The sequence below is a fragment of the Mastigoproctus giganteus genome, chromosome 5 (genome assembly GCF_048544385.1).
Source record: "Mastigoproctus giganteus isolate SK-2022 chromosome 5, ASM4854438v1, whole genome shotgun sequence".
NCBI classification, from domain to species: Eukaryota; Metazoa; Arthropoda; class Arachnida; order Uropygi; family Thelyphonidae; genus Mastigoproctus; species Mastigoproctus giganteus.
In genome coordinates, this window is record NC_143579.1 from 194,415,506 (window position 1) to 194,440,807 (window position 25,302).

A 25,302-nucleotide genomic window follows, 5' to 3' on the forward strand; every position below is an offset into this window, starting at 1 on the left:
CAGAATTTATAGCTTTATGAGGTCTTACCGCAGTTGATGGTACTGAACTTAAGCCATAACAAATAACATAATTGTTGAAGCCCTAATCTTAGGGTGTACTTTGTCAGAGACTGTAAATGCATGTTCGGAAATTAACACTGTAATATCAATTCGGTTCGTCACATGCACCAATAATGTCATATAGTAAACTCGTTTTCTGCCTTCTGCACTGATTATATTGGTGTTTTGTAACAATTTCCATTTATTATTATTAGCCATATGGCGCAAGGAAGTCTGAGGCTTATGCTGCACCAGCAAAAAAAAAAAAAAAATTCTGAATTACCTCGAAAGAGAGAGAGAGAGAGAGAGTGCCAGTCTGAAGAAGAAGAGAATCACCAAGAAAGAGAAGAATGGTGATATTCAGCTAGGATCCTGGGTGTACCGGGCCTACTATCTCACTAGTGTGAGTCCCTGGGGTTATTTTCGAGCTCTAACTGAATAACTGAACGAGCTCTAACTCTAACTATATCAAAAACGCAACTCCCGATCTCTTTAAAATTGAATTCTGCTTACAGAGTGAAGTTTCCTAATGGGATTATAAAAACTTATAGGCAACTGGCAAGCAAGCGAATAAAATATACTTAAAAAGTTGCCCTATTATAAGGGAAAAAAGAAAATTAAATGTATACTATTTATATTTGTATTTTAACTGAACAGGAAGTAGTCTGATTTACCCCTGTCGGAGAATTTGTATCCTTGAGCTATTTCCGGGTCAGGAAAAAAAAAAAAAAAAAACGCGCACAAAACAAAGAGGGAAAAAAGTTAGTTGAGTAAATGGTTTCGCGCATTTTGAAAACTTTGTGTTATAAGTCACTTTTCTTTTTCTCAATAAAATTATTCTGCGATAATACCAAGTTCCCGGTGATGTAAACTGTTTACTAAAGCTAAGGTGATGTATGCTAAGTTTATTTGTTTAAATTTTTTTTCTTCTCGGATCCGATGACAGTTGTCCAATATTTTAATTTTTCTGACTTTTGCTCCGAATGAAGTTATTTTTAGTTACCCGTGCGCAGATAAAATCAATTAAATTTATATATTTTTTATCTTATGAGCTATGCATTGTCCCCCCCCCCCTTCCAATTATATCTTTTCGTTGTTGCATATATAATTTTGGATAACAAAAGATACCATGCTCGCAATAAGTAAACGAATGATTTCATTCAAATTACAGTTGGGCAAGAAATAAATATACAACTTACTTTTGACATAAAATTTAATGTATATAAAATAAAACTGATAGAACCTTAGAAGTTAGAACTTTATTTAAAAAGAAAAAAAAAAAAAAAAACGTTTCATTGGAAATAAAGAGCAATCGAATCAAATAAATCAAGAAGAAATCGCAAAATTAAAATTTTTCTATCCTTCAAATTTGCCATGATCCACAGTGTGGAAACCCTTTGTAAAACTATAAATCCCCCTCCCTCCAATTATGCTTGTTAACATCCATACCATCCCATTATATTCCCCCAGGTGAGGTAGCTTAACTGGTGGGTATGATAGTATAGAACTTAAATTTTCTTTCAAGTTACTGGTTATAATAATTTGAGACACTTCTGCAAGATGCTAATTTAGACATTTGGTATTTTATTGAACTTCTTCCTGCCTAAGCATATTTTCATTGTCTTATTATTATTATTATTATTAGCCTTATGGTGCAAGGAAGCCTGAGACTTTTGCTGCACCAGCCAAAAAAAAAAAAAAAAATTCCCTTAGAGAGAGAGAGAGAGAGAGAGAGAGCAGTAAAGCAGTCACCAAGAAAGAGAAGAATGATGATATCCAGCTCAGAACCATGGGTGTGCCAAGCCCATACTCACCTGAATGAGGCCCCCCCCCCCCCGGTACAAGACGATGAAAATATGAGAAAGAATATCACAAATGAGGCAGCAAAATGCCGACTCATGTGCTACTGCAACAGGATCTAGATAATTTGGGCAGATGGGCTAAGAAGTGGCAACTGAAGTTTAACCTTGACAAATGCAAAGTACTGCATATGGGAAGAAGTAACCCCAGAGAAACATACCAACTGTGTGGTACTACACTTAAGATGGTAGAAAATTAAAAAGACCTGGGAGTAATTGTGCAGTCAGATATGAAGTTTTCTGAGCAATGCAGACAGGCTGCCAGGGCAGGTCATGGGGTTTTGTCAATGATATATAGGAATTTTGCTAGCAGGGAAAAAGGAGGTGATTGTCCCTCTGTATAAGGCAGTGGTCAGGCCACGCCTTGAGTACTGCGTACAGGTCTGGAGGCCTCATTTTAGAAAGGATGTAGATTTGCTTGAACGTGTACAGAGAAGGGCAACAAGATTGGTGAGGGGAATGAAGGGATCCTCTTACCAAGAGAGGCTTAAGTTCTGCAAATTGCAGTGGCTGGAGACTAGGCACCTGTGCGGTGATCTGATTGAGGTGTATAAGGCCTTGAATGGGTTGAGCACGCTGAATTCTGATGGGATCCTTCCACTTGTTCAGATTACGAACCTAAGGGGGCATAAATTCAAATTAAGAAAAGACAGAAGTAGAATAGATGTGCGGAAATTTGCCTTTAGCCAGCGGGTGGTTAATTGCTGGAACAAACTTCCATCTGTCATTGTGGAAGTTGATAGATTGAATAAATTTAAGGAGGAACTGGACAGGCATTTGGAGGGAATGGTGTGATTTTTTTTTTTTTTTTTTTTGGCTGATGCCACATAAGCTCATACACTTGCTTTCTTGCATCACATGCCACTACTACTACTACATGGCTGCACATGTCACTCATTTAAAGAGGCCTGGGTTCAAATTCCATTGGAGAGACTAGAAAAATTCTTCAAGTCCTTTTCAATTGTGCTTGCAGTTAACCAATCTGAGGAATAAAGAAAGTAGGAATTTCCCTTGCAAGTTATTTTGGGTTTTTTTTTTTTTTTTTTGGCCTGAAACATGCAAATCAGCCCATGAACACACTTGTATAGACAATAGAAACAGCACAATATGGCCTTTGATTAATGGGACTTGCTCATGGACACAACCAGGACAAAAATTAGTTTAAAAGCCTGAAATCCAGTGGGGGAGAAACCAAAACAACAAGAATCGTACCATATCTAGGTAATATGTAAAAATGAAAAAGAAATCTTTAATAAAACAGATATGGTTTAACCTATTTTAAAAACAGTTATATTATTATATGTGAGGAATAATAAAGAATAATTGCACTAAAGTAAATGAGAAGCCAAAGGTTCTTCTGCTCAGTAATTATTTTATTGAACTTCTTCCTGTCTAAACATATTTTGATCACCTCATAAAAATCTCTATATGTCTCTATATTTATACTAAAAAATAAATGCACAAGGCATAATATAGACTACAGATTAGAATTTCACTACAGGACTGCCAGTACAGTATTACAATAAATATTGTGAATATATCACTGGCAGTCCTTTAGTGAATTCACAATAAATATTGTGAATATATCACTGACAGTCCTGTAGTTAAAATTTATGTAACAATGAAATAAATTTTTACAACAAGAGGTGAACAAAAACCAGGTCATTTTTAATTTTTTGAAGTAGTTTCTCTTGAGATACAAATTTCAAAAAAAAAAAAAAAATCCACGACTGTTGACCAGTCATCATTCCTCACTTTCAGACCTTTTAAAATGAAATTTTTAAAGAAAGAAAACTGACTAATGTCTGTTGTTTTGAAATTGCACATAAATATTTTTATGCATATTTTGTGCCTCCTATCAACAACAGTTAGCTGCTTTTAACCCAATGTCACAGGTCAAACCATACATTTTAAAAAACTACCTTTTAAGAAGCCACCTTAAAAAAAAATAATTTTTTAAGGTAGCTTCCTACCTTAAAAAAATTATAAAATTTAAATATATTTTATCAAAGTTACAAAACAAGTGTGGTTATACATCACCTTATGAGTTTTGTTTATTATACTATCCATAATTCAATATTTTGTTTATTATACTATCCATAATTCACTATTTTGTTTATTATACTATCTACAGATAACAAGTAGGTTAACAGGTCTCCAGAACCAGAGTATTGGAATGAATACTGTTTTATGATATTAAGTTGTATGGTAACTATTCAAGTTTTATGTATAATATATGAAGTTTGGTTAAACTTCAAGATCAATTCAAGTTAAAAATTTTCAATTATTGCAAATCACATATATCATCATCATCATTTTACCCTCTCTCTCCCCCATAAGAAAACAGCCTGAATCCACAAACAATAATGCCACACAAATGTGTGAATAAAGAAATGAAAGAAAAACTTATCCAGAGTTAAACACAGCAAAAACATTTGCTCAAAATTCAGCACTGGTGGTAAACAAGTTAATGTGATGTGCATTAATCAGCTGCATAAATTAAAATAAGAGGATGGAGGCAGTGTGTATGGTGCAAAATAGTGTAAGTCAAAAAGACAGCTGTTTAGAATTACATGCATTTCAAAATAGGAAACTATTCTGTTTGTTTCATACATCCTTATATACCAAAATAACACGCACAGAAATGCGTGATGGGATAAAAGTTTAATCAATCAGTTGCAGAGCAGAGTTAAAATATATATGTATATTAAGGGAAAGTCTACATTACATTTTTTTTTTTAGACTAATTGCTATGATTTGTCCCTTTGTTGTTTTTGCAGAATTTGACTTGCTGTGTTCAGTAAAAATAAAATACAATATGTCCAATGCAGAATTAGCAACCAGAGCTCTCTGGAATGCTGCAGATGCAGTTTGCTTTGATGTGGATTCAACTGTGTGTATGGACGAAGCAATAGATGAGCTAGCCAAGTTTGCTGGACGAGAAAGAGAAGTAATGGAAATGTAAGCAGCAGTTTTCTGTATTATACTTTTTTTTTAAATTGTAGGCTGAAAGGTATAAAATTTTCAGCAAAGCAAAAATAATTTGTGTTACTGAAATCTTTTTAAACATTAAAAACATCTTACCAGACATCTGATCAAAATTAGACTATGCAAAATGTCTGACCTTGTAAATAATTAGTTGATTATGTTTGTTATATACTGTTGTGGTCACTTTTTATATGCATAAAAATCTGAATACTACCGTAATGCAAAATTTTGAAATTTTTTAAATTGGAAAAACACAGATGTGGAGAATGAAGCATCTCATTTCATTTATTACTAAGGTGTAATTTAAAGTGCAGTGTTATAATTTATAAAGACCTTCGTGACCTCCCCCGCCCAAATTTTCTCCTTCTCTACACCCCTTTGGCTCGATGAAACTGTAGCATTTTTATTCTGGAAGACATTGCTCACTGGATGAAGATAACTGTAACTTTATGGGAAACAAGAGATATTAAAATTTTTAGCCCATTGAGTTCTGGAATGTGACAAAGAAGGGACTTGAATCGACTTATTTCTTTTGAGAGAGCAGAGCATGAATAAAAAAAAGTTTGGGAATGGTATATATAAACTGGTCTTGTAGTATATATTCATATAGTGAGAGGTCAATTTTTTAGGTACACTGATAATATCAAATATGTCCTCAGAGATGGCTTAAGTCATCAGGTTATGAACCCCAACAAGGTGCCAAAAGCATCCTTTAAGAGATGTGCTGGCTCTTGTTGACTCAATTGTATCCAGCAATTGTCCCCCCCTCCCAAAAAAACCATTTTGACAGAAATACACCTATTTCATATTTTATGATGCACCCATACTTCCTTAATGCACTCTGCTTAATTTATTTTAAAGATGGTGTAGAAAACAGTCTCTTGACTTTCAAATGGCCTTCCATCTTCTGAGATGCAAAGAATGCTGGATGTGTATCTGAGCCCATCACATATGATTCACTGCAAGAATCATATAAAGTTCAGATATATGACTGTCAGTGAAAATAATAGTAATCAGGCAGTAGCATTCAAAACTTGGAGTTGATTGTTGTTTGTTTGTTTGGTTTTTTAGGAGCATTAGCAACTAAGGCCATATTGCTCTGGGAATATGCGGTGGTCATTCCCTTGACCTTTCCGCATCCTCTGCATTTGGTGGCGACGGGCTCGAACCCCGGTCTAATCAAGAAGCTTGTGCTACGCACTGCTGCTCCTTCCCACCTGGCTACGGAGGCGCCACTTGGAGTTGAAAACTATGGGAATACCCTCCCTATAGTCTAGGCTTGTTCTCATGTAAGCACCTTTTTCTGAGGAAGCACTTCACATATTGTAATTTTTGTATCTGAAAAATGAAATTGAATGATTAATGATTGGCTGTGACATCCAACTTATAGAATAGAATTCTTTAAGACTGACATAAAGATGCTTTTCACTGCCAGATCTGCTAGATGGAAGAAGGGGACTTTGAATATTAACTACAAAAATATATGGATTTAGAATCATACTTTGTCTGCACTTTAATTCCACAGTCAAATTTTAATTACCATTGTCCGAATTCCACACCCTTACATTGTTTCAGTGGATAAACATCAGAAATGATTGAGCATGTTATAACAGAGTCCTGTTATTAAATGATGATGCATATGCATGCCTTCACCCTGCCAAAGGATAGTTTACATGATTTTAAATTTTTTAGCAATGTCTCTAACGTTGGTTGTGCGGTTTGGGCAGTTTTGTCAGCTTTGAATTTCTGAAAAATCAAATGGGCATCATGCCTCTAAGGCAAAGCTTGTTTTCAGTAACTGTAGAAGTGAAGGTTGCATTTATGAAGTGTCCTTATTATTGGTCAAGCAACTAAGAATATTTTGTAATGATGTCCAGAGAAGGATGCACTTAAAATTGGAGTTATATTTTTAATTCTATTCAGCATTATATATATATATTTTTTATTCCTTATACTGTGTTACTTTGGAATTCTTATTAATGGTGATTTTTTACAGATGAAAGCTGTATTCAGATTTGGCCTTAAAGCAAATGCAGTTTTAATGTAATTAATTAAAAATAACCATTATTCCCTACCTACCAAACAGTGTTCTTTTTAAAATTAGTGAACACACTGGTAGTGAAATTTTAGTAATATTTTATGGAAACTACTAGTTCTAGTTATAATACACTTAAATTACTTCCAGCAAAAAGTTATTTATAAATGTAATTAAGTTTGAAAGTGATGATGCCCTAGCCTACTCTAAATCAGTGCTTCTTGCACCCTGTAGTTTGAGAAGAATTGCTCTAAGTATATACCTTCTGGTAGCAAATATACTTATGTAAGGTTCAGTATTATATATTATATTTATATTATATATTTCCTCAAACCTCCTTTTCAAAACTTTCTCAAAACTTTAGGACACTTAAAGCAATGAGAGGTGGATTAACTTTTCGTGAAGCTTTAACCAGGCGACTGGAGCTTATCCAGCCAAGTATGTCTATGTTAGAGGACTATCTGCGCTGTAATCCTCCACGACTCACTCCTGGCATAAAGTAATTTTATTTATTTATTTTTTTTTTATATGAAAATTTTTGTTTTCACTACTATTTTGAACTTTCAAGTAGCCAAATTTTATCATACCAGTTATATTGTGATGTAACTAGCAATAACTATTTTACCTTATAACAGTGTTTCCCAAATTGGATTCCATAAAGCTTTCAACTAGGGTTTGCAGCTCTCAGTTCATTAATATTAATCATATGATGCAAGAAAGCTCAAGACTTTTGTTGCACTAGCCAAAAAAAAAAAAAAAAAAAAAAAAATATATATATATATATATATATACCGTATTTCCCCACGTACAAGATGCACCCTTTTTCGAAAAATTTGGGGTCTGAAATACTGGGTGCGTCTTATACAGTGGTTGTAGATTTTTTTACTTGCATTTCCCGCTTTTTCGCACTTGTTGTCTTTGCGCTCATTGTTTCGCACTTGTTACCGGTATATTAGGTAACATTATCTTAGGTATATTATCTTAGCCATTTCTTAGCCCAGAAATGGCTAAGAAAAGATTTTTGTACAGTGCTGAATTCAAGTTAAAAGTGATCCAGTTTGGAAAAGTGAATGGAAATCGTGCTGCTTTTTATGGAAATCGTAAGTTTGGTCCTCCTCCAACTGAGAGACTGGCTATGGGAAGAAGAAACCCTACTGAAAACGCCACGGCAGAAGAAGGCCATGAGAGGCAAGTCAGCAAAATGGCCTGATTTAGAGAGGGAATTGAAGATATGGATTGAAGAGCAAAGGGCAATTGGAATTCCTGTGTCCACAAAGATGGTTCAGCATGAGACAAGAAGAATTGCTGATGAAAAAGAAGTTACTGATTTCAAAGGAGGACACAATTGGTGCTTCAGGTTCATGAAACGGAATGGACTAAGCATGTGTACACGCACCAGACTTTCCCAAAAGATGCCTGAAAGCTATGAGTAGAAGGTCCTTGAATTTCATCGTTTTGTCATTCAATGTCGGAAGACATCAGTTTGAGTTGGGACAAACTGCAAATATGGGCAAAGTTCCCCTTCAATTTGATGTCCCAGGTAACAGAACTGTTGATAAGAAGGGGTGAAAACTGTAACTGTGAAAACAAGTGGACATGAAAAGAGCCATTATACAGTTGTTCTAGCTTGTTGTGCCGATGGAACCAAGCTGTCTCCTATGCTGATTTTCAAACACAAAACAATGCCAAAAGAAGATTCCTCGAGGAGTGATTGTCCACGTTCATGACAAGGGTTGGATGGATCAGGATGGGATGACGATCTGGTTTGAGAAAGTATGGAGCAGGAGACCAGGTGGGCTCTTACGCAAACCTGCCCTATTGGTGCTTGATCAGTTCGGGCCACACATAACAAAAAACACAAAGAAGATTGCTGCAGAGCAAAAAACAAAACTTGTCGTCATACCTGGAGGCTTGACATCCCAGCTCCAACCACTTGATGTCAGTATTAACAAACCCTCCAAAGCTGCCATGAGAGACGAATGGAACCAATGGATGAAGTCTTCTGGGGACAATTTGATACCAGCAGGAAGAGTGAAGAAACCAACTATAGGAGAAGTTTGTACCTGGGTGAAAAGATCCTGGGATAATATCAAGATTGAGATCATTGTCAAGTCATTTAAGAAGTGTGGCATTTCAAATGCCATAGATGGAACTGAGTACGAGGCAATATATGAAGACAGTGATTCTTCATCAGACACAGATGAGGACAAGCTATTGGATGGGAGTTTTGACAGTGATGAGGAGTTATATGAATTTTGTGATGAATAAAACTTGAGTTCAATAACTTTATGTAATACATTTTTTTTTCTCGAATTTCTGGCCCCAAAATTAAGGTGTGTCTTATACATGGGGAAATACGGTATATATAATAAAAAAAAAAAAACATAAAATAAAAAATAAATAAATAAAAATAAACTATTTATTTGATTATTTCAAAAGTCACAAGTTAGGATTAAATTTGAAAGTGTCTACAGTTCTGCTCAGACATGATAGGAGGGAGTATATGATGAGAGCCTTGTCAATCAATTCAGCCCTAGAGAGATTGTGCAAGGCTCATTAGGTAGAATTTTTTTCAGCATGGTCTGTACTTGCTAACAGGAGAGACTGCTTCTACAGGGATGGGATACCCTTAAATAGAAAGAGTGCAAGAATATTTGCTGATGCTATTGAGGCAGTGTTAGGTGGGTGTTGGAAAACTGCTAGCTTGGGAGGGGATTCACAGACTAAAAGATCAACAGTAGCTGCAGGCAGAGGTGAAAGTGATTCTTGCACCGCTTCTATTGGAATGAGCAGCAGCCTAGAGAGCAAGTTGCTGAGAATTTCAAGACCTGATGGAGTCATTGTGGAACAAGTAAATACATGGGCCGAGTTAGGGTAACTAAGAGTAAGAACAGGTGCATGTATACTTGCATGTACACCAATGCTAGAAGTATAGTAAATAAATTTGATGAATTTGAAGTGCTGGTCAAGACATCAAAGGCAGATATATTGTTGGGATATCGGAGACATGGTGTCACACAGATATAAGCAGTGCAGAATTGGAATTTGGGGAGTACAGTGTGTACAGAAAGGACAGACAGGGGAGGAGGGAGTATGCTGTTAGTAGTTAAGAACCACAAAATCTAAGGAAGTGCATCCAGTTGATATGGGTGGACAGTGCAATGTTGAGTCAGTTTGGTGTGACATAAGCACTGGGAGAGGAAAAATGAGAGTAGGAGTGTGTTGTAGGCCTAATGACTCTAATGATTACAATGAACAATTGTGCAGAGAAATAGAGTGGGCCAGTAAATCAGAATGTCTTCTAATGAGGGATTTTAACTGGAACTTGTGGGTTGGTCACTTCCACACCAGCAAGACTTTCATGGATTTATGGGAGGATTGTTTTCTTCAGCAACATGTTTGAAGAGCAACCAGAGGGAGTAATACTCTTGATCTGATTATCAGCAGTGATTATTCATGCATTAAGAATTTGCAGATAAAGGAACCACTACATGTCAGTGATCACAGTGTACTGATGTGGAATTTACTTAAAGATGTAACTACCACCAAGGATAAAGGGAAGGGATTTTGCTTTCATAAAGGTGACTACAGTGGTCTCAGACAGTTTTTAAATTCTGTACAGTGAGATCAACTGATGATGTTAAAAACAGCAAATTCTAAATGAGAAGCCTTCAAAGAATTAATCTTGGAAGCTACCAGGCTTTTCATACCAACTAAGAAATACTGTTTAAGGTTAAGACCTAAATGGATGTCAGATGAACTATTGAGGCTCATGGCAGAGAAGAAAAATGCATGGGATGCATATAAATTATCAAGTGACACAGAAGCCTATATCAGATATAAGCTAGTCTGTAATCAAGTCAAAAAGGAGGTTAGACAAGCGAAGGCTGATTACGAGAAATCCTTGCCAAGGGAAACAAAGACTTCTTTAATTATGTTAACTCTAAAGGAAATGTGATGAATCAGATTGGGCCACTTGATGGTTTGACGGTTGATAATCCTATCCTGCTCACATAGCTGACAAACTGAATGAGCATTCTGCATCTACAATCACACATTAGGAATTCTGTATGGAGAGGACAGAAGTATACTAAACTCTAACAGGGAGCTAAATGATTTTGTAATAACGAAGAGCAAAGTGGAGGAGAAATTTCTGAAGTTAAACATAAAAAAGTCACCTGAGGTGGACTAATTATAAATAGTGTCTATAATTAGTTGGAAACACAGATAACAGATGGCAGCATGTAGTAGAAAAATTACGACAATTGTACATTAATGAAACATACTGTTTGAATCAATCCTCAAAACATAGAATTGTGCCACTTTTAAAAGATTAAACTATATTTTTGGTGAAATGTATTATTAGGCACATGTGACACAACAGTATCTCCTGCTAGATAATTTCTTTTTAAAATAGTTAATTTATTGTCCAGGGAAACTATTGCCATTCTTTCTAAAGTCATTTCATGTTTCAGTGATAATAAGCAGCTAAAGCTTTTTGATAATTTTACTGCAGCTCTATGAAGTTAATCACACTACAGACCTGACACTATCACTGACACACTAGCTGAGTGACTCGGGAATGCAGTAATATATGCATATGAGTTGACCATGGTTCAAGAGCCAGTGTGACTGCTAAATATGGTTAATTTAGTAAACAGAATGCTAATTTCTTGTATCCTTGATCAATATATCTATGTGCTATTTATTTATTTTATTCACACTGCAGTTTGACTTGTAGAAGAGGGGCTGAGATTTATTGCTTGTAAGCATGTGCTAGAAAGTGTTACTCCTGTGATTGCATATTTCTGTTTAAGCTAAACAGTAATAAGCATTCTCAAACATAACTCTAAAGTCATATTAAACTGCAGTACTATAGTGAATTTTTTCCTAAACAAAAATATCCTGTTCTCATAACTTTTGGTTATTCAAATACAGTCCACCTCTGTTGTATATTGCAAAATGATATTGTTTTAAAATTTTACTGGATCAAATGAATTTCACTTTTTAATTCCAGCAGTTTTTTCTGCATTTATTTTATGTTATTGTAAACTCATCTCTGTTCTTTATGTAATAAGTTTCCTAATCATTTTTTGTATTGCATTTTTTTGTACAACTGTTCAAAACTCAAATCATTTTGATTTAAAAAGAAAAATAACTCACCTTTGTAATTTTTCATTTTTATAATGCATGTATTAGTCTGTCACTACCAGTGAACACAATTCCCACTTTTAAGTTGTGCATACACAATGCCTCCAAATTATCAGCATGCAGTCCAGTTCAAAATATTAGTTTCCTGAAAAATTATATACAGTTTCTTAATTTCTTTCAACAATTAAGATATAATGTCATGTTTTGAGGTATACCTAATTAAAATTGAACACCCTTTTCCACAAAATATTAAATTCCTAGTCTTTACAAATATGCTTTTCAGAAATATAGCAGTATTTATTATAAGTTAGCTTTAAGTAACTTTGCTTACTAGCACGATTCTATAGGAAGTAATGACAGACTCTACTGAAAGCATTTATATGTAAAGTTAGTTTAATAAAAATTTCAAATTCCATGAACAAACATCTCTCTCTCTCTCTCTCTCTCACATGGAAAGCAAACTGCTGAAAGGGTAAGTCAGTGACATATTCAAAGTACTCAGGGCCACAAGCATGTTCAACTGGTTCTGTTGAACAGAGCCCCACACTCAAATGGTCTAAATAATATCATCTGCATCTTTTCTGCATTTCTATCAATGAGCCTACCATCTTAGTGTCTAATTACCCGCATTAACATCACTCCAAGAGTGATGTTAATACTCGATATCGATAAGTATTATATAAGTATTACTCAATAAGTATTCAATATCAATACTTTTTGATATCAAATGTAGGACATTATTTAAAAATGGAATTTTTATGTTATACTCACTTTCAATAATATCTGTATTGTTTTTAACTTCTGGAGGTAAGGAAATAACAAACAGGACCCCACAAGTAATCCACAGGGAATACGGCTAAAATCTGTCAAGTGCATTACATTACTTACAAAGTAAATTTTTGTAAACAGCACACGACATCCTTTTTTCAACTAGAAGTTACAGTTAGAGTAGCACAAACTGCTAAGGACTGAACTAGACAAAAATACACATGAAATGACAAGTGATTTATGGAGAGATCATGTGACTTCACTTCGGCATTAGAATAAACTGGACAGTTTGGTTTGATTTAATTTTCTCAAAACACGGTAAATTCCAGAGCATCAGAATGGCAAAATTAGTAAATCAGCAAGACTGAAGTAATGGTCACCAAAAGAAAAAAAATATACATTTGAAGAAAAGTTAAAAATAATCAAAAGAGTTATAGAGTGGAGAAACAAAATGCAGTAAAATTGGTGAGTGGAATTCCAAAAGGAACAATCTGTAGTTGAATGAAAGAGGAAGAAAAATTTCATTTGTTCATAGACTCCATAGAAGATGCAGTAAGCCTCCAAATGAAAGAACTTTGTGAAAACAGTGATGTGGACTAAAGCTTATACGAGTGGTTTCTACAGAAGCTTAGTAAAGTAGTGCCAACAAATGGAGTAATTTTGAAAACCCAAGAACTTAAATTTCATAATGTGTATATATAAATAAATAAATAAGCTACTTGGAGATGATGACATTTAAAGCTTTTGAAGGGTGGCTTTGGAGATGGAAGGTTCGTCATGGGATATCATCCCAGGTTAGTCTAATAGGCAAATCTGCATTTGATGCCATTACAACAGACGTAGAAGGAAACATTCGGGAAACACAGAAGCATTTCCTGAATTTCAGCATAATGTGATTCAAGATAGTGAATTCACAGAAAAAAAGCTGTACAATTGTGATGAAACAGCACTGTACTGTAAACTTCTCCCCGACAAGTCACTAGATATAAAAAAGGTACCCAAGAAAGCTGACATGAAAACTAACGAAGAGAAAATTACTGTGTTACTGTGTGCAAAAAGACTGGAAATTACAAGCTAAAGCCATTGGTAAATCCCAATTACAATACATTTGCATTGGTAAAAATCAAAGTCCCTGTGATTTATAAAACTAGCTCCAACATTTGGATGACAAGTGATATTTTTGCTTCATGGTTTGAAAATGAGTTTATATCATCAATGAGATGCCACTTGCTTTCCAAAAAACACGAAGAAAAGGCTGTTACTATTTGATCACTGCCCAGCTCATCCTGCAGCTAATTTCCTGAAATCAAAAGATGGCAAGATCAGAGTCGCATTTTTGCCAAGGATCACACCTGCACTTTTTGTTTTTTTTTTTTGGTAGTTGTTGGCACATCGGCTTCTGTGGCCATAATGCACCTCCCAAGGTTTTTGCAGTACTTTGATCCAAGCCCAAGGCGGGATTCGAACCCGCGACCTTTGGGTTGCCAGGCAGGCACTTTACCCACCCAGCTAACCCGGTCGGCACACCTGCACTAATTCAGTCAATGGATCGGGGCATTATTCAAGCCTTCAAAGCCTACTATTGTGGTGCGCTACTTGCTGGTGTCGTGAACTCAGAAAATTCAAGTTCTAGAACTTCTGAAAATATCAACACCAAAAGATGTTGCTCTACAATATCGGGTTAGCATCAGTGGTGCATTCGGGCCAGAACGCACCGGAACGATGTTCCAGTACTTTTTTCTAAATGTCATGATAGAAAATCATTAAATTTATACACCTAATATTACGAAACAATGGCATAATCAAAGGGGAGGAAGAAATATCTATTTTACTTATTGCTATTAAAAATATATATTAATAGTAATCTTTAAAATTAATAGATTTCTTTAAAAATTTATTTAAAAACAAAAATATAAATTTCACAATGAAACTTGAACGTTTCTTACTAAAGTACAATGTGTTAGATAAAGAGATCCAGCAAATGAGATATACTGTGATGCATGCGAATGCTGCATTTTGATTTACCATGAGGTGAATGCTAGAACTGGTTGTTCTATAAACCGTGAGTCTGAAGTCTGATTCAGTTACTGTACAGTCAATGTGGCGTTGTCACATAGTCTTCTGGAGAACGAGCGTTCCGGTACTATGTTTTTTATGACGAGCATTCCGGCACTATTTTTTTTTTTTAGCAATATACCTCTGGTTAGTGTGGAAGAAAGTAATCTCAACAACAACAATTTAAAAATGTATTGGAAAAGACAAGATCACTAATAATAACCTTGAACTAGCTAGCAACATTTTCAGAACAAGAAGCAAAGGCTGTTTATAACATACTTGGTTGCAGTCATGGAACAAATGACCTGGCTGCTTGGATTGAGGTGGATGCAGAAGCATCAGTTTCACGTTACTTGATGTTGTTGTTGTTATTTAGCTTAATGACACAAGGGCTACTGACATGTTACTTGGGCGAGGAAAGAAACAAGGCAATCGACAAACAGAAGTTGTTGTTTTTTGTTATTTGGTTTTTAGGAGCATTAGAAACTAAGGCCATATTGCTCCGGGGATATGCAGTGGTCATTCCCTGACCTTTCTGCATCCTCCGTATTTGGTGGTCACAGGCTTGAACCCCGGTCTAATCAAGAAGTGTGTGCTACGCACTGCTGCTCCTGCCCACCTGGCTACAGAGGCACCGACAAACAGAAGGCCAGTGATACTCACAAGATAATGTGGATGACTTGTTTAAGGAAAAAGAACTAGAAATTAACAAAGTGCTTGAAAACATTAATGAGGTGATGGCATGGTTAAAATGTCAGAGTGATGGTGAACATCTTCATTTATTGCCTCTGACCATTGTTAAGGTCATCAGTTCTGACAAACTAAATTACATGACTATTTCAGAATGGATTCATAAAATGCAAGTCCATAACAGCATTGTGTATTAGTAGAATGTAAAGGGAATGATATAACCTTTAATACTTTGTCTTTTAGTCTATATACTCATAAAACACTACTTTACACTTTAGTAAATAAATACTTTATGTACTAAAGTGAATTTATGTTAAAAAAAAAAAAACTGGAAAAAAAAAAAAAAAAAGAAAGAAAGTTGTTTCAGCTATAATGGAATTCCGCTTATAACATGGGCATCAAAGAGTTGTTGCCTCACACCTACGTTATATTGAGGTTGCACTGTAATTACTATTGTTATAATATTACTGACCGGAGCAGTTAAGTTCCCCCCCCACTGACATTATTTCAAGGTTTTATAATGCTTGCAGTTTATCGAACATAAAACAATTTCATTGAGTAGCACTCATATGCAGCTGCATATAAACTGCTACAGATTTCAGTTTGAAAAACATTCCAGGCAGATTTAGGCACATTCAATGCCCATTATATCAGAGGGGAGAAAAGGTGTTTACAGGCCAGAATGCCAGGAAATCAGTAAACATTAGTCAGAAGACAATAGGTTAGCAATACCATCTAATTAGAAAGACAGTTTTTCTCTTGAAATATATCCATGCAAAAGAGAAGTCAAAAAAAGGAAAGCAGTTAGTGGGGGAGGGGGAAGCCAGCTTAGGGGGAGAATATGCTTGTTGGCAGAAAGACTGCTAATCATCTAGAGTACAAACTTTTTATTTATATAAAAGCTTGCTAGTTAAAATCTGTCAACCGAAAAGCAGAATTAATTTCTGTTGATAAAAATTAATGAAATGAAGAGTGCATTTGAAAATAATACGAAGTATGTTGATGTATGTGCCTTTAGCATAAACTCTCCAATGTTTGCCATAAGGATAGTATCTGTTCCCCGTATAATAAAAACAGAAACATTCAAACAAAAAAAAAGGTTATTTCTGAATTGACAGTGACCACTGCACATACAATAAAATATGTGTACCATCATTTTAATGAAGTATGTATATCCTTAATATCTATCATTAACCCCCTCACAATCATATCTTTATTAATTACTTCACTAAGATTGGATTAAATTTTAAAAAACTCAAAATACTATTGCTCAGTAACTTAGCATTTTGACTTCACTTAGGCAACAAAAATATGCAGTATCATACAGTTGCTAGTAGCAGTGACAGGTATTTTGTGTTATGTAAAAAGAATTAAACTGATAGACAGATACTAAACTGATACTGATACTGATACTGATAGACAGATTAAACTGGTAGACAGATCCCACCATTACCTAAAGCGTACCTGGTTGGAATCGTTAAATATAAAATCTTCGGATAAATCCTTGAACAGGAACAGTGGTTGCCAAGTCAACCCGATCACAGAGTCAGTAGTTCTATCATTGGACAAACGCTGGCCACGTCATCATGCGTCACAGCCACAAACGTCAACAAACAATTAAACCTCGCGTCTCACGCACCTGGCAGTGCACATCTCCATTCCAACTGCCATTCATGTATTTTTAATTCTGATGAAGGCTACCATATAGCCGAAAGCTCATATATTTCTTCTTTATTTGTACGCTCTGTGTGTAACTATAATAAATTTCTTAATGAATCCAGAGCGCGTAGGCCTGTTTCGTTATGTTAGAATTAAACTGGTAATGTAGATTTATTATTATTTTTTATTGTTACTATTATTTTATGTATTTAAATATGTTTTAACACTGTTGTAGCAATAATAAAGTAGAAATTCTGTTCTCCCACTCAGCAAAAATCTTGAACAGGTACTCCATGCTTTTTAACAATCATAAAAAAGTAACTCTCATAACTATACTGTGTTAATGAAAGTTTCAATTCTATGAAGAACTCCAGAGTAGGTAGTGAATGTAGCATTTTTAGCACAGTAAACATAAGAAGTACACTAAATAAAACACTGCATCAAATTGATGTACCAGGGATTGGACGTCCCTGTCTCACTTTTTATTGCTTATTTCTTTCTTTTTTTTTTTTTTTTTTTTTTTTTAAGATCTGAAGAGAAATTTTAGTCTGACAATAATAAGCTGCAATCCATTCATTATTTATTATATATTTCTAAAAATTACCTTTGAATTATATTTGCAATTCAAACTTGCTCATAATTGTAATTGCAGCAAATACTTTGTCATGTTATATTAGTTTATTTCTGTATTTTATATTTGAAATTAATAAAACAAAACAAATAAAATTAATTATTAATCACTGTTTTCTGTTATATTTGTAATATATCAAGTCATGTTGACCAACTGTCCTGTTAACCAATTGTTTGTTGACCAGCTCTCCAAATATGACATAATTAAGATTTTGTATTTGGATTTAACATATGAGAGATGGATGAATTGTGCATTTATAGTAGTTGATGATTCATACAACATTATGATTCATATAACATTATGTTATGTGAACATAATGTTATATTCATATAACATAAAGTTGATGATTCATATAACATTAGATTACATCTAAAATTCCTTCATTTCATAAACTGATGTAAAATTAATAAACTTAACATGCTATGCAACCAAGCCTCTTCTTAAAACGAATTTTACTTGCATACTTTTTTAACCAATTTTAGGGGGATTATAAATATTATATTTCTTCCATAAAAACATTTAAATTTTTTTATTTCTGAAAACCATGCAGTTAACTCATTCATAAAGTAATTTTTTTTTTTTTAATTTATGAGGAAAGCATACAGTTCTTTAAATAATTAATATGTTATTGTAATGTGTTTCTGAAAAAAATTATTCTTCCATGTGGCATTTATTAGGGAATTAGTGAGAGTTCTTCATAATAGAGGTGTTCCTGTATATCTTATTTCTGGGGGATTTCAAACTATTATAGAGCCTGTAGCAAAAGCCTTAGGGATTCCTGTAAAGAACATATTTGCTAACAGATTAAAATTCTACTTCAATGGTATGTATATTATACTCTTTTTTTTTTTTTTTTTTTAACCACTCTGTTTTAATTTCAGAAGATCTCCTTTTACACAGAAAATTATTTTTTCACACAGAAACCCCACCATTCAGACATATTTTAAACTAATTTCAATGAATTCTAATTTATATATAGTCTTTAGAAAAGACAGTCATGGTTTATGGAATTTATTTCCTTAAATTATTTACTCATTGTATTGTATCTCATATGTCTGTGGTCTCTCTCTTGAACAATAATAAAGAAGTTTGTATTTATAACAAAAAATTAATTTTGTGGCGGTTCAACTTGATTTCCAAAATAAATTTGAATGGTGGGCTCCAAAACATCACTGATAAGTTAACAAGACCAAAGTAGTTTTTATTAGAAGTAGAGAGTGTGGACCCCAGAAAGCATATGGGTTACCAGTGCAAAGATCAGAGAAATTCATAGCATGTCTTGTAATCACCTGATTTAAAATTAATATCAGTGTACCAACTTATACAGAAAGATTGTAACTGCATCCATACAAAAATAATATTGTGTCTGTGAATTGCTTATATCCTTTGGTCTGTTTGGCTGTATTATAAACTAGAGTGAGTTCCTGAGTACTGATCTAGAAACAAAGGATGCTGAACAACTGCTTGCCTTCCCTGGTGAATTATCCTTTGGATACCTGAGGGAATTGGAGCATAAAAGACACAGTAAGAAGCAGAATCCACTATTATATAATTATATTAGTACTGGTAGAGCACTAGATGATATAATGATATACACTGTAGATAGTGCACACTTGACCAAAATTACCAAGTAGGTTGTGGAATTAATGGTATTACCACCAATGAACCACATCCAAACTAGCTAAAACAGCCCTGTATCATCAGACTGCTACCATCAAACTGCACAGTTGATGATACACTCCAACAGGAAACACTCTTCCAATTCATTCCACTGGAATGAAACATTGTTTAGTAAGATTTGTCACTCCATAGCATAAAAGACATAGTGAATGTAGGGATAAACAACATGATAATATGCATATTACACTACATTGTTTTTCACAATTTTGAATTAATTTAATGATACATTAAACAACTATATATTTTGCAGACTTTTGCCTTCTTCTTCTGTGGTAAAAAAAATATAAATTTAACAATATAACAGTAATAAATTGAGACTCCATAGCATGTAAAAGAAATAATGCAAAGGCACTACTTCTTTTACAGATTTGGGCCTTCTTATGATTGTTTAATTTATTGTTAAATTATGAAAAAAAACAACAGCACTGTATTTATTTATCACTATTCTAGAATCCACTATGTCGTCTACCACTTTTCTAGAGGCTGAAAACATTGGGAAAGACATCCTTCCAGATGGCATTTCTCACTTGTAACCATGATATTGGGCTTAATTGTAGATGCCCTATATTACCCAAGGCTATGCAGCTTTCTATGAGTAGTTAATGTACTGATGGACCTGCTACGATGACAGTAATATGCACGAGGCACGAATTACACTCTTCATTGTTTGTTGAAAACATTTTGTGAGGATACTGTAGTCCTCACACTTTTTTTCATTTAGGTATCACCTCAATGATAAAAGGGGTGGATAGCCTCATGAACTTTGAATAACACTATCACAGTGGATTTTGGGAGGTTCAAAAGAGCACAGTTGTACACATGTAAAAGTTACAGATGTAGGATTAGACCACCATCCCACATAGAAGGTTGTAAGTTACAACCTTCTATGTGTAAGCTGCAGTAGATCAGAAGTTCTCAAACATAAAATTAACTATTGCCTTTTAATTTATTAAAACTGAATTTGATATAAGTATTTTTAAATACTTTAGCATATATAGCAGCTTTCAAGAGGTCCTGAGGGGCAAAAAAAAAAAAAAAAGAGTTTGGGAACCATTGTAGTAGATAAACCAATACAAACAGTTAACAACAGTCTGTGTACTTGTGACTACATATGGATTAGATCTTTAAATGTATCTATGATATATCCCAGGACCATAGTCAGCCCTAATAATTAAAACATTTGCTGGACTAGAAAGTAAAAAAATTCAAACAGGAAAATCCTAAAGGAGATGAGTAAAATAATTGAAGGTTGCATATTATCACTGGTAGAGAAGAACCAGAAGACATAAATATAAACTGAAAGGAGTGCCAATAGACTGGATTTCAGGACACTTACCTTTAGCCAATGAATAGTTGACTATGAGTGGAATAAATCACCTGCCAAGATCACTGAGGTTGAAAGGTTGGGGAAGTTCAGGGAACCAAATGGGTATTTACGAACACTATGTACAACATAATAGGAAAATGGAACTTTTAATGTTATTTTTTTTGAAAATATATTTTGAATGTAGATATTAGCTTACTTCTTTCAGGGTGCCTCTCAGCTTTAAGAAGCTGTTTAATACTGATAAGAATTTTACAAAGAATTAATAACACTATTAAAAGACATTTTACATTTTGGCAAATTCTGACTTCTGGGATGAAATAATAATAAAAAAACTACTTTCAGACTTACAGGCTATGTTAGCAGTTATAGTCCTGCTAACACACAACAGCTGAAAAGCACAACAGGCTCTCTTGTGTAATTAGCCCTCTGCTGGTGAATAATCCTTTCTGCAACTGTTATTTTGAAACTTCTTTTTCTTTAATTCCTTTTTTTTTTTTTTTTTTCTTTTCTTTTCATTATTCTTATTGTAATGCATTTCTATGCCTCCATTATATTTTATACCTAATGGTTCTAGATTATAAGTGTCAAATGTCTGAATGTTTCTCTATTACTCACATCTCTACATGTATCAAATACACATGTAGTGGACTCCAGTGTAGCTCCTCTGTAGATCCAAATGAAACAAACTGAAGTCATATTCTATGCCTATATTATAATGTTCTATAATGTTATATTCTATATAATGTCTTCAAACTGAAGAAGTGGATGTTTCAACATCTCCTTCCCATTTTGTGCTTGCCAAAAATTGCTTTACTTACAGAAAGCTGTGTAGAATGCACATTGCCATGGTGTGTGTGTGTGTGTGTGTGTTGTCAAAAATGTTGCAAGATTGAAGGTGATAATTGTTACAAAGGAAAAAATTCATAATATATATATATATATATATATATATATATATTATACATATATTTGAATAATATTTAAAATAGTTGGAAACTGAATCTTTCATACTAAAAATAAAATAAAAATGTGTACAGAAACATCAGAGGCAGCAAAAAGCATATTCCTCTACATGATGCTTGAAATATAACCATAAAAATAAATTTGAATAAAAATTAAAAATAATGCCAGCAGCATGGCAAGACAAGAGTGAAAATAGTCAAAATTAAACATAACAATCAAACCAACAGGGAGGGAAGAGAGGGGTAACAAGAGTAAAAATATTGCAGCAGAAACTCTCTAAGATAATTTAGAACATCTAAATGTAAGGATTTAGATGTTCCATTATAGGGATATCGGTTCAAACTGGGGAGCAGGTGGCGGACTGATCTTTCGATCGACTTGTCTTTGTGGCGATTTGTCTAGCAATCGAAATGCAGCGATTCCCTGATCATTATTGGCCTTGTGGTCCTCTGTTGAGATGGGGCATAATGGTCAGTCTATTTTTGGTTTATTTTTGTTTTATTTTATTGTAGTGGTTTACATCTCTATTGGTGATATGTCACATAAATTTGAACCTGGTGCCCGTCAGAGGGGTGCCATTAAATTTCTATTTAATTGGCTTTCGAAATTTAATGAATTAGCATTAGCATTAGTAGAGGCATTTGATGCAAGAAAGCAAGCTTATGCAGCATCAGCCAAAAAAAAAAAAAAAAAAAAAAAACCCACTTCCACTTCACCCCTCTGTTCGTTCAAAATACCTGTCCAGCTGAGCCTTAAACTTATTTAGGCTATCAACCTCCACCACAAGGGATGGAAGTCTGTTCCACCAACCATCCACCCGCTGGCTAAAGGCAAATTTCCGCACATCTATCCTACATCTGTCTTTCCTCAATTTGAATTTATGCCCTCTCAGGTGATTTTTCTGAGCTAGAGGAAGAATCCCATCAGCATTGAGCATGCTTAAACCATTCAAGGCTTTATACACCTCTATCAGATCACCTCGCTGTTGCCTAGTCTCCAGACACTGTAATTTGCAAAACTTAAGCCTTTCTTCGTAAGAGCACCCCTTTGTTCCATTCACTAATCTTGTTGCCCTTCTCTGTACTCGTTCCAGCAGCTCTACATCCTTCTTGAAATGAGGCCTCCAGACCTGTATACAGTACTCTAGGTGTGGCCTGACCATCGCCTTATACAATGGAATAATCACCTCCTTATCCCTGCTGGCAAAATTCCTGTATATCATTGACAATACTCCATGAGCTACTCTTGCAGCCCGTCTGCACTGCTCAGAGAACTTCATATCTGCCTGCACAACCACCCCTAAGTCCCTTTCATTCTCTACCACTGTCAGTGTAGTACCACAGAGTTGATACGTTGCTCTGGGGTTGCTGTTTCCCATGTGTAGTACTTTACATTTGTCAATGTTAAACTTCATTTGCCACCTCTCAGCCCATCTGCTCAACCTTTCCAGATCCTGTTGCAGCAGCATAGTGTCCGTAGTGTCCTTGACAACCCTGCCAACCTTTGTATCGTCTGCAAACTTGGACATTAAGCCGGATATACCATCATCAATATCATTTATAAATACAGAAAACAATAATGGACCCAACACTGAGCCCTGAGGGACTCCACTAATAACATCGGTCCACGATGAGCAGTGTCCATTGATTACCACTCTCTGTCTTCTCCCCCTCAACCACCCCTTTATCCATAGCAGCAATTTGCCTCCAATGTCACACTGCTCCAATTTGTGTAGCAGTCTTCCATGTGCAACAGTATCAAAAGCCTTTCTAAGATCCAAGTATATAATATCAAAGTTATTCCCTGCATCCAGTTCTTTTGTGACTGCATCATAGTATCCAATCAAGTTGGTCAGGCAAGACTTCCCCTTAACAAAACCATGCTGTGTCTGAGCTATAACTGAAGTCTTGTCTAAATGATCCTGCAGTGCTTCTTTAACCAGTGCCTCCATTAATTTTCCTGGAACAGAAGTTAAACTCACAGGTCTATAATTACTTGTGTCAGCCTTTGATCCCCCTTTGTGAATTGGGGTCACATTTGCACATTTCCAGTCTATGGGTACCTCCCCTGAGTCCAAGGAAGCTCTCATAATTATGGCTAAGGGTTTGCTTACTTCCTTTGCTGCCTCCTTTAATATAACTGGATAGATCCCATCCACCCCGGGTGCCTTTCTTGTGTTTATCTTCAACAGTTTCTCCTCCACTTTACTTCCAGTTATTTGAAGATTCTGTAGCTTACTGCTAGAGTTGAATACACCTCTGGCATTCCCCTCGCTGAATAACTCCTCATGTGTGAATGTCGATGCAAAATATTCATTTAGTTTGTTGGCTACCTGAGCAGGATCATCAACACTTGACCCATCAATATCAAGTGGACCAATCTGATTCATCCCCTTCCTTCTAGAGTTTACATAAGTAAAGAACTCTTTGCTGTTTTTCTTTGCATCCCTTGCCAAGGATTTCTCGTAATCTGCCTTCGCCTGCCTAACCTCCTTTGTAACTTGGTTGCATATCAACTTGTATCTATCATAGGCTTCTGTGTCATGTGTTAATTTGTATGTATCCCATGCATTTTTCTTCTCTGCCATATGCCTCATTAGTTCATCTGACATCCATTTTAGCCTAAACCTTGAACAATATTTCTTAGTTGGTATGTAAAGCCTAGTAGCTTCCAAGATAAGTTCTTTGAATGCTTCCCATTTTGAATTTGCTGTTGGTAACATCATCAGTTGGTCCCACTGTATAGAATTTAAATACTGTCTCAGTCCATCGTAGTCGCCTTTATGGAAGCAATAACCCTTCCCTTTACCCCTAATGGTAGTTACCTCTTTGAGTAAATCCCACTTCAGCACACTGTGATCACTGCCACCTAGTGGTTCATTTATCTGCAGATTCTTAATGCATGAAGAATCACTGCTGATAATCAAATCAAGAGTATTACTCCCTCTAGTTGCCTCCCGAACATGCTGATGTAGAAAACAATCATCCAATAAATCCACAAAAGCCCTGCTAGTGTGTGAGTAACCAGCCCCCAAATTCCAGTCAATATCTGGGAAATTAAAATCTCCCATTATAAGACACTCTGATTTACTGGCCCACTCTATTTCCCTGTACAGTTCCTTATTATACTCATCAGAGTCATTAGGCCTATAGCACACTCCTACTCTCAATTTTGATCTCCCAATGTTTATGTCACACCAAACTGACTCCACACTGCACTGTCCAGCGATGTCGACTGGCTTCACTTCCTTGGTTTTTATGTGTTTCTTAACTAATAGCATAACCCCACCCCCCTTCTTATCCTGTCTATCCTTTCTGTAGACGTTGTACTTCCCAAATTGCAGTTCTGTTTATTATTTATTTTATTATTTATTTTATTAAATTATTATTTTATTATCCTTACATTTAGATGTTCTAAATTATCTTAGAGAGTGAGAGTTTCTGCTGCAATATTTTTA

General features: G+C 35.0%; 1 protein-coding gene across 3 annotated transcripts in view; it reads left to right on the top strand.

Moving 5' to 3' along the window:
• LOC150085963 (phosphoserine phosphatase-like) overlaps window positions 1-25,302 on the top strand; it is an 81,610-nt gene that overhangs the window by 46,073 nt on the left and 10,235 nt on the right. For 2 of the 3 annotated variants that reach the window (XM_090374309.1, XM_090374308.1), the window contains exons 2-4: window positions 4,679-4,859; window positions 7,286-7,420; window positions 18,553-18,698. In XM_090374309.1, the coding sequence (XP_090230435.1) occupies window positions 4,717-4,859; window positions 7,286-7,420; window positions 18,553-18,698 (424 nt within the window). In that variant the 5' untranslated portion in view covers window positions 4,679-4,716. Of the gene's footprint in view, window positions 1-888; window positions 929-4,678; window positions 4,860-7,285; window positions 7,421-18,552; window positions 18,699-25,302 lie in introns of those variants that run through there. The other variant, XM_090374310.1, reaches the window with a different exon arrangement.